Source organism: Triticum dicoccoides, chromosome 1A (assembly GCF_002162155.2).
Source record: "Triticum dicoccoides isolate Atlit2015 ecotype Zavitan chromosome 1A, WEW_v2.0, whole genome shotgun sequence".
NCBI classification, from domain to species: domain Eukaryota; kingdom Viridiplantae; phylum Streptophyta; class Magnoliopsida; order Poales; family Poaceae; genus Triticum; species Triticum dicoccoides.
Window position 1 is genome coordinate 484,369,898 of NC_041380.1, and position 11,102 is coordinate 484,380,999.

The 11,102-nt window shown below is 43.9% G+C and overlaps 1 protein-coding gene across 1 annotated transcript; it reads right to left on the reverse strand.

Moving 5' to 3' along the window:
* Window positions 1–9,608: 9,608 nt before the first annotated feature.
* Window positions 9,609–10,897, reverse strand: LOC119305831 (transcription factor DIVARICATA-like). The gene is made up of 2 exons (XM_037582269.1): window positions 10,412–10,897; window positions 9,609–10,171 (listed from the first exon to the last, which is right to left on the reverse strand). The coding sequence occupies exons 1-2, from the start codon at window positions 10,849–10,851 to the stop codon at window positions 9,985–9,987; spliced, it is 627 nt and encodes a 208-aa protein (XP_037438166.1). The 5' UTR covers window positions 10,852–10,897; the 3' UTR covers window positions 9,609–9,984.
* Between the last annotated feature and the right edge of the window lie 205 nt (window positions 10,898–11,102).

An 11,102-nucleotide genomic window follows, 5' to 3' on the forward strand; every position in this document is an offset into this window, starting at 1 on the left:
ATGTTATGCGACAGGAAGCCGAATGACTGAGGAAGTCCCTGCAGAATTCAGATGCATACTTTCTGGTGCAACAGCAAGCGCTAGAGGACTTAAGCGCCAAACAAGAGAAAGTTAATAAGCTTGCTAAGCATCTTGCCAGCATTACGCGTACCCAGGATATTATTTCTTGAGCTTTTCTGAAGTGGTTTCAGTTCTGGACTTGTTTTGCTGCGGTGTTTATATGCTGATGTGTTCCCTATATTTGCACTGGTGGCAAACTTTGATGCCCAGTGGATGTAATATGTGTAATAGTCGTGATAGCCTAGTGTAAGTTGCTTGCTTATTTATTTCCTTGTTGTCTTGTTTATTTGTTTGCTTATAGTCAGTGCAGTTCTTTTTCTGCGGTTTGCTAGTGGTTGCGATAAGCTATTTTTTAAAACATAGCCACAATAACCATGGGCTAATATTTACTATAATGACACTGGGCCTCCTACGGGCCGTAGAAACAGCGGGCCTTCTACGGGCCGTATAAATAGTGGGCCTTCTACGGGCCATAGAAACAATGGTCCTTCTACGGGTCGTATCATCAATGGGCCTTATACGGGTCGTATGATCGATTGGCCAAACATGGGCCAAACAGATCGCGTTCTGGCCGTAAACGAGCTAGAGTTGGAATCGTCCATTCATCGGCTGACCATAACGGGCCATCGTTAATAGGCCGTAGTAATGACACTATGAAAACGGCCCAACGTATTAACGGACCACAAACGGGCCGACTGTAACCATGGGCTGAATTTAGCCCACAAGCAGAAAATGACACTAACGGGCCGTAAGTAAAAGAATGCTAGAAAATAGCCCAAGAATAAATGGGCTCTAAGAAGGCCGAAAGATAACATGGGCTGGAAACGGCCCAACGGAATAATGGGCCGTTGATGGGTATAAAGTGATACACTGTTCTTTACGGGCCAGTTTCACCACGGGCCGTTAATGGGTGTAAAGTGATACACTGTTCATTATGGGCCAGTTTCACCATGGGCCGTTAATAGGCCAAGAGTTACATAGGGCCTCATATGGGCCGAAAGACGTCATGGGCCATACATGGGCCAGAAGTGAAAACGGGCTGGAATCATATTGGATGGCCCAGATGACGCTACTGGGCCTAATTCGAATAGGGCGTAACGGGCCTTGGGTTAGCGGGCTGTAAATGGGCTATATGCGAATAGGCCGTTAATAGGCTTTCCATGGGCCAGCCCGCCACCTTTTGACCAAGTCAAACGGGCCGGCCTTTTCACAGGAATGGGCCTCTATTGGGCCGTGCCACGTGTCGACGTATCATAGGCGCCTTCTGTCCAATGAGTGGATGACATCTGTTCCAGCGATGAGCCGACACATGTTTCCTCCAACCAATGATGATTTTACACGTGGAAAATCCCCATTGGTCGGGGCTGTTAATGGGTTATCGGATCCAAAACCCGACCCGATAGCTTAATGGTGTTCCGTTACGGTGGATGCAACGTGTTGGTCACCCTTGACGAAAGCACTTCTGTGACGTGCGATTTATCGTCATGGAAGTGGACACTTCCGTGATGATAATTTTGGTAATGTCATGGAACACTTCTACGACAGCACAGGTATGACTATCTTGATTCTGTCATAAAATCGTCATGGATGTATATGCATGACAGAAAACGCGACCTACTGTGACAAACACGTATCATCACGGAAGTGTATTTTTTTGTAGTGTATGGAAGGGGGATTCGGCCAGGGCAGGCACCCTAGGGCAGCCACCGACCACTTGGGGCGCCCTAGGGGCTGCCTCCCCTCCCCCCTCCACCTATATATATGAGAGGAAGGAGAGGGGAAACACACACCATGATTTCCTAGCTGTGTGCGGCGCCCCTCTCCCTCTAGTTTGTCCTCGGTCATATTTTCGTAGTGCTCGGCGAAGCACTGTGGAGATAGTTGCATCACCACCATCATCACGCCGTCGTGTTGCCGGAACTCATCTACTACTTCGCCTGTCTTGCTGGATCAAGAAGGCGAGGACGCCATCGGGCTGAACGTGTGCTGAACGCGGACGTGTCGTACGTTCGGTACTTGATTGGGCGGATTGTGAAGGTGTACGACTACATCAACCGTGTTGATAAATGCTTCCGCTTATGGTCTACGAGGGTATGTAGACACACTCTCCTTCTCTCGTTGCTATGCATCTCCATGGATAGATATTGCGTGTGCGTAGATTTTTTTTGTTTTCCATGCAACGTTCCCCAACAGTCGGTGCCAAATCGGACGGCGTTGCACCACCTCACCACAAGCACTGGCTCCCGGTCGTTACATCTGGTGGTATCAAGACTGGCGCATAGACCAACACTAATCTTCTCTACGTACTTTTTCCTCACTCGTGCGCATGCAGGATCAACTTTCTAGTCAGTGATCATCCTAAAATTGCTTCAAACCAAGAACGCTTAACTTTGAGGTTCCTTGCGAATGGGATCCTAGAGAATGATGAATTTCTTGTTGATATAAGTAGTCTATCATTCCCATTAAGGTAGAATGTCATGTGGACTCCCACTCAAAGGCACCGATGTCCTCACCGGCCTAGTAGGAATGTTCCCTCTTAAAACATGACCATGTGGTATACATAACATATAAATACGATGGTTCATAAATTATTTGGAGGGCCAAATAATTCCCAATAGCCTAATTTTTTATGTGGCCTCTCTGAACCATTAAAAGCCCCGGAAAAATATTTAGGGTGTTTGTACAAGGTTTGGTATTTCTTTTGAACATTTTTTTGTAGAAAGGGCATTTTGGTGATTCGAACTAGAGATAGGTGCTATGATTGTGCAAAATCTGTGAAACAATTCGTGTAGCCAAACATTGTGAAAAGATTATGTGCAAACTTTGGGACTCTATCTCAATGTCTGAGATCAAAAAGGAACATGGGGTTTGATGAAACCCAACTAATAATAATTGGGAAAATAAATTAGTTTTTTGTGTTTGATATTTTTGGCATGCATTTGAGAATATTGCATAGTGGAACGATGTCATCATGACATGATTGTGCAACATAAAAATAATATTTATTTATTTAAGTAGGGAATTACTCAAGGATGACCTAAATTTGTAGGCTATGTTGCGCCACCAAACACAAAGGTTTGTAGGACAACAACAAATTTTCCACAAGTGGATGACCTAAGGTTTATCAGACCGTGGAAATTTCCCTTATCATATACCCCCTCCATTTTTCGTGAAATATCCTTGTAAGTGAAAAAAGATCACCTAATGACCCCACACAACACAAAATAAAGGAAATGAAACAATACTAATTGTCAATAACTCATAGGATATTTCGAGACACCGTGTAAATATCATGATCAAACTCAAGAAAACGATGAGTGCAAAATGCACTCATCAAGAGCACCATATCCATTCGATCTATGTGAGTACCCACTAGATTTAAAAAAATTATCCTTACATAACACATTATGATTTTTACAAGTCTTACTCTTTGGTTAACTAGGATAACCTTAACAATTATTGTATATATAAGTCACAATGTAACATCATGTTGATCCTCTAAATGCGTTATTAGTGATACTACGTTCCATATGAGACAATTTACGCCTTGTATATGGTGCAAAACCTCACACCCTATGTATTTAAGGCGGGCTTCAGAACACTAACTCTCTTGATTTTTTATATCTTAACGAACTTCGGTGTTTTATGTAATGTAGCAAAGATTTGGTTTATTACATAATATGAGCAAGGTCCTTCACGATTGTTGTATTTATTTTCTTTGGGTTATTCAAAAGTATGCATTTCCTTACAACAAGTTCCTTGATGTATGGCCAAATATAATCCTAAATGTACAAATCTTCTCGCTGACATTTCATCATAGTTGGTCTTATGTGATTACACCAAAGAAGATTATTATCTCTTTGCATTTAGGCACATAGGGGATACATTGTTAACACACAAAAACTGTCATAAATATGTTGTATTCCTTAAAAGTTCCTCATGATCACCAAACTTGTAAGAGAAACAAACATCTAAGTGGGTGCAATTTATGCCACTAACATCAATTTATCCGTCAATTCTCGTACACATAGGATGATGACATGAAAGGCAAGTTGCTTGCGATTATCACCGCATAAGTTTAAGAAATAAACAAGAAGTGTTACTATATATCGTCAGAAAACTTATCGGTTCCCGAGTGTGTGATTCACCATGAGAAAGTAAATTTGCTTGCAAGAATCACCAACTACTCAAGAAACAAACAACAAAGTATGTGTGTATTGTGCCATTACCACCAAGCTATTTATGGTACTCATGGCGTATGTTGATCTTGTGAAGGTAGGTTACCACCGCTGAGCACTAAACATGTACAAAAAACAAACATGCAGTTTGGTGCACTTTGGACTATTATTACCAAGTTATTTTTGAGTCCAATATTGTAGGGTTCACAAAGAAAGCCTTCCATGTGAAATATGTTGTTGACAATGATTTCTGAATTAGTATGTGAGATAGGCAACTCGAGTGGATGCGTTTTGTCGTATTGCCATCAAACTTTTTGTTGGATTTCATAGTGTATGATTAACCTTGTGCATGCAAGTTGATGACGATGAACACCACATGTACAAGCAACAAACATCTAGGTAGGTACGCTTTGTTCTATTATCGTCATACTCTTTGTCAAATTTCATTGTGTAGGCTTCATGCAAGAGTAATGTGTTGTAGACAATTTGTGTCAACATGTAGGAGAGAGGAGTGATAGAAAATTTCCTAATGCATGATCAAATATAATCTAAAATGTGCAAACTTCACATGGTAATTTAATCATACAAGGGTTGATGTGATTACACCAAAGAAGATTAGTATTTGTGACTATCAAGACATTACAAATCTTTAAAAACAATACTACCTCCGTCCGGGATAATTAGTCCCATTAGCCAAAACACAAAGACCAATGTAAAGCATTAATAACCAGCAATGCTTAATAGTAGCAACCAATCAAATCACGAGCAACTTTGCATGCAGCTAGCTGCCTCGTTCACTTTGCATGCATCCAATCCAGCAACCGCCAACATTTACAGTAGGCAACCCACTTGCCTCTTCGGTTTCTGCATGCAGCTACCCACGCGCGTCACCAGCCAATCAAGCGCAAATCAAGTGGCCGGGTCAAGGAAAAGCAACTGCCTACAGCCAGCGGCCTTGAAAAAACGTACGCAGCTTCCTGGCTCACCGGACTTATATACCCGGATGGAGGTAGTACATACTTAGCACATATGCATTGTTGCGTTTAGACATGTATGGTGAACACCTTGTGAACATACAAAAATGTCATTAATATGTTGTGTTACAAAAAAAATTCTCATGAGCACCAAACTCGTATGTGAAACAAACATCCAAGTGGATGCACACTCTAGGAAATTATCCCAAGACTATTCATGAGAATGTGAAATGCAGGTAACTAGAAATGAGCTTTGAACCAACATGAGAAACAAGCATCCAAGTACACACAATTTGTTCTATTATCATCAATTTACTTGGTAACTCTCTTACACATATGATGTTGACATGAAACGGAAAGGCAAACTTATTACAATGATCACAGAATGAGTTTAAGAAACAAGCAATCAAGTGAGTCCTACTATATAGTGTCACACCACTTGTGGGCTTTTTGAGTGTGTGATTGAACATGTGCAAGATAAGTTGCCACCAATAAGCACCAAACTTTTATAAGAAACCAAAATGTAGGACTATTTTTACCACATTATTTGTTGGGCTTAATGTTGTGGGGTTCAAAAAGAGAAGTATTCCATGTGAGTGGCAAGATGTTGACAATGATCACCGAACTAGTTTGTGAGACAGACAACTGAGTGGGCGAGATTTGTAGTATTGCCATCATACTATTTGTCGGATCTCATAGTGCATGATTGACCCTATGAAGGTAAGTGATGATGATGAGAACCACACATGTACAAGAAACAAACATCCATGTAGGTGAGATATGTGCTATTATCGTCATACTATTTGTCAGATCCCATGGTGTAGCGTTCATACGAGAGTATTGTGTAGTAGAAAAATTTGCGTCAGCATATACGAGAGAGGAGTGGTAGAAAATTTCTTACTGAGTTTGTTTTACTAGCCCTCTTCTGGAAACAGCCTCTTATAGAAATGTAGGGAAAGGCTGCGTACTATAGACCCAAAGTGGTAGGACCCTTCCCCGTACCCTGCGCAAGCGGGAGCTACATGCACCGGGCGGCCCTTTTTTGTTTTACTAGCCCTCTTCTGGCCAAAGTATTACAAATGTTGTTCAACTAATTCAAAGCACATGTTAAATAGCTACTTAACATTTTGTTACCATCTTATTCACTTTTAAAATTGGAACACCTTCTCCACCCAGTTAATCTTCCCTCTCTTTCCCCTTCTTTTCTTTGTTATGTATCATTTAGTAGAAGGTGTGAACAAAAACGCACAAACAAAAGGATATGAAGCAAAATGCAAGAACAAACTACAGAGAAATGACTTGATTGTAGAAAATGTGAACTAGATACAGTATCCCTTGAGTATTACACTCTAGAGGCGGAGCCACAACCCCACGATCCTAGGTAGAGCTGATGAACTCCATATGGAAACTACTAAGAAATAAGAGTTGAAGGACTAGTTTGGATGGGAAACACTCAACAAAGCAATTGCAAATAAATGCTTCTCTATATCAAATTAATGGATTCGCTCCACCACTGTTGCAGTAATGGTGGAAGCCTAATAGGCACCCTCAAAGCAAGAACATCAATGAACCAATCATTATAGCAACCTCGTTGTTGTTTTAACCTACAAGATAGTGACAATTTGACATTAGTATTGGATTCTACCATAACAATTGACCTCCAATATTGTAAATGTGAATATATTGGGAGTGAGAACTAACAAGCACCTAACATGTTTAAGAAAAAAACAACCGACTAAGTGCACTTTGTGCTATTATCAGTCATGAGACAATTTATCAAATTTTATGCTGTAGAATTGATCATGTGTCATGTAAAAGGCAACATGCTAACGTTGGGCACCAAACTATCTTAGCAAAATAACCGAGTAGGCGTGTTTTGTGCTACCATCATACTACTTCTCGTGTGCCATCTTTTATGATTTACCATGTGAATGTAAGTTGCTGACAACAAGCATCAGACACGTATACATACAAATATCCATGCATGCACCTCCCTATTATAATCATAAGATTATTTGGTTGGTATACTAGCCTATGTGCATTGTTTCTTTTCATGTCTTGGTATGCTAGTTACTTTTATTTAGTTCTTATTTTCTAACCAATGTTATTTTTCTAGCCTTATATTCTTGTTTTGAGTACGTGAGATGCTGTTATGGTGCAAGCCAACATCTGATGATGTTAAAGCAAACGTTGATGCGTCTCTTTGTTCAGGGGATGCTAATTCACGTGCAATGTTACAGCGCTCGATTTCTGACTGAAACTTACGTAACTCAACATTCCTTTATTTCCTGACGGGAACTCAAGTTTTCTTTCAAGTGAATCCATGTGAGAGAAAGATTAAAGGACACACCTGCCCCCACCCCTGCTGAAATCAGGGGGCAGCGAGATTTATGGAAGGCAATGTTGGCACCCACCTGTTTAATTTATTGCAACAGAGATTTATGGAAAGACAGACTGGCCCCACTAATTAATAGAATTAACGGAGGGAGAGATTTATGGATCGAGCGTTTCAACGCTCGCCCGCAAAAGGAGCATTCTCCCTTTGTTCATATTCGGGAGAAGGTTCCATTGCATCAATCATTAGAGATGTAAAGGGAAATTTTCTTGCAGCCTTCTTCGATTTCATTCCACATCTTGAAACTGCATGAGTGAGAGAAGCTATGGCAATGAGAACTGAACTATAACTTGCTAATTCGCCGGGATTCCGTAATGTGATGGCAGAATCTAATCCTTTGGAAGTATTGTGGCAAACAAAGTAAATGGTCGGGCATTGTTCCCCATTTACACAGATTGTATATAGAGAGCTTGCATAGGAAATTGGGGAGGTAATTTTCAATCACTGTCATAGAAATGCTAATGAAGTTTCTCATGAGTTGGCTAGCGTTTGCTTTTTGGATAAAACTTGATGTACTTGGTAAGATGAGCCCATTGATTTTCTTTTGAGTTATCTCATAAACGATGTAATTATTATTATTATTGAATAAAGCATGCCATGAAGGCCTTCTCTGAAAAAGGTTACTTGAATTGTCTTTGCATCTAGCAAACACAAGTTAACTGTTACTACCTCCGATCCATAATAAGTATCGCAGTTTTGAATTAACTCTAGTTCAAAATTGCAACACTTATTTTGGATCAGAGGGAGTAACATTTATCCGCCTTTCTCTTTCGTGTGCCCCTCCTTTCCTCTACTTTGTTCTCTCAAAAATGGTATGCAAAATTAAACATAATACATTGGGAAAGGCACGGAGACAAAAATGAGTGGAACAAAAAAAAGAGAAAATTAACCATCATTGCAGAAAATTGTTAACTATATGCATCACCCGTTAGGTATTGCATTGAAACCTTGATGTGCACCCTCATAGTTATCATCGACGATTTCAATCAACAGAGCAACCATGGAGTGTCTCGGTCTTATCGTATTCTCATCATATTGCACAGATTCTTCTCAAGCATTATCTCCTATTTGAGGCCATCCCCTTAACCGTTCAGCCTATGGACACATCAGTATGGAGATTAAGGCCTTACTGTCAGAGTGGGAGTTTATTTCACAAAAACTTCATAGCGATCAAAATAGAGTAACAAATCAATTGGCGAGATATATCCATACTGATTGTAGCACTTCTGTTTGTCTACATAGAGGCCCTCCTGTATCGAGGATCTCTTCCCACTAGATTGTAACTCTGTCATTTTGGAATAAAACTTTTTTATCCTTGCAAAAACAATACATTGCGCTCGTTTCACATGTATCCTTAATTCCTATACCTACCTGCCGTGACATTTGGCTGAGGCTTTGGAGTGGCAATCATCGCTTCCTGTATAGGAGTACTAGTGACACGGATAAGACACATAGTATCTATAATCTAGATCTACACCCAGAAAACAAACTTGGCAAAAGCACGTACAGTGAAGTAGACGAGACTCTTAGTTGTTGATGGCCATATACCTGGTTTCCATTTCGCAAAAATAAATAAAAAAATACCTGGTTTCCATCACGGAACTTGCCAGAAAGAGCAATTACGTAAGCCTGCACAGTTGCCTAATTAGGTGACAAGTGACAGCCCCAAATGCACTAGATGATCCGAACCTGGACACTGACGATAGTGCACCCGACTACCTAAGAGGTGAGTAATTGTTTTTGCAGCTCGCAATTCACCACGTGCCGTTTAAGCCTGTATAGTATAGCCAGGCGAGCCCAGGCAGGCACCATGATCTGCATCGCCGCCGTCAGGCCGCTTTCAACACATGCTGGTCTGCGCGGCGTACACATCTCCTGAGACACCGCACGGGTGACTCGACAGGACACGAACAACCTGACAAACGGAGCCGATAAAGGACGCTTGTCAGGTCACCGGGACAGATGTGCTCCAGCATTGAACAACATTTGGTCGACACAGGATGAGAACGGGATGTGAAATGCCATGCGGGTGTAAAACAGGAAAGCGGTAAAAAAAACCATGCGGTGGATTGCTATAACCCTTTCCGAACTGACTGACTGACTGACTCTGTTTCTTCCTTGACATGTCACCCACACACACACGACAGAGGTGAGGACAGACAGGATTTATTCGACCACACAGCTAGTTTACTACAGATTACTGGTTCCGAATCGCAGGTTCCAGCCGAGCCACGCCTTTCCCCTACATACATTTGCACGGGCGGACGGCCGAGGGAGAGCAGACGGCGGCGGCGGCGGCGACGACGACGGGCGGCGGGTATCGGCTAGGCTCGGGCCGGACCGGATTCTTGGTGCCTTGTCCACGACGGATGACGCATCACGGGTTGGTGATGTCGTGGATGCTCTTGCGCTTGCTGTCGCCGCGGGTGGCGGCGTTGGCCTGGCGGATGAAGTACTTCTGCGCATGGCTGGCCACCTGCGTCGGCGTCCGCGTCTTCACCGACCACCGCGAGATGTTCCTCCAATCCCCGCGCCCGTACTTCTCCAGCCCCTCCAGGAACATCCTATTGCCGAGACCCAACGGAGAAAAAGGTCAGGCCAGTATAGATCGCATAGCAAAAATGGTAAAAATTTACGTGTGGCATGGTGGGGCCAGCGGAATCATCCGACGTGGCAAGATCCGGGGAAGTATCTAGGACCTCGAAGAACGCGCCGACGAATAACAGGGGAAAGGGACAAGAAAACGAACAGGGTCCAGGGAAGGAAGGCAGTTGGAGATTTTGACGGCGGAGGGGTGTGTATACCTGTGCTCCTCCTCGGTCCAGGGTATGCCCTTGCGGCGCTCCTCGCCGCCGGAGCCGCGGGGGCGGCCGCGCCCCGCCGCGACGGTGCCGCCGCCGCCGGCGGCGCCGTCGTCGTCGTCGTCCCACGACTCGGGGGGCTCGACCAGGCCGCGCTCGATGAGGTCGATGTCGGCCACCAGCGCCTGGTAGTGCTCCCAGGCCTCCTGCGGCGTGCGCCCCGGCAGCTGCGCCGCCACGAACGCCCACCGGTTCGGCACGTGCTCCGGGATCGCCACCAGCGCGCCCTCGAACACCTTGTCCTCCGCCTTGGTCCACGGCCTGCTGGGCGGCGGCGGCGGCGGCGGCATCGCCGCCGGCGCCCACGACGACGAAGACCCGCCACCCATGCCCATGCCCATACCCATACCCATGCCCATGCCGCTGCCGCGGTAGAAAGCCATGCCGCGCAACAGCTTACCGTTTCTTCCTGGGTTTGCGATGGCTTTTGGCTCGCGTTTTCTGATGATCTCGCCGAGGCAGCCCCGGGCGCCTTATAAAGATTTGGAGCGAGGATGGCCCGGGGGGCGCGCTTGATTCTCTGTGTGCCCCGCCCGCGCACACGTTTTGGGCGTGACGGCCGTCGCGTGGCACCGCATTGCGTTTCTTTCTCTTTTTTTTTGAGCCGAATGTGGCACCGCATATTGCTATACAC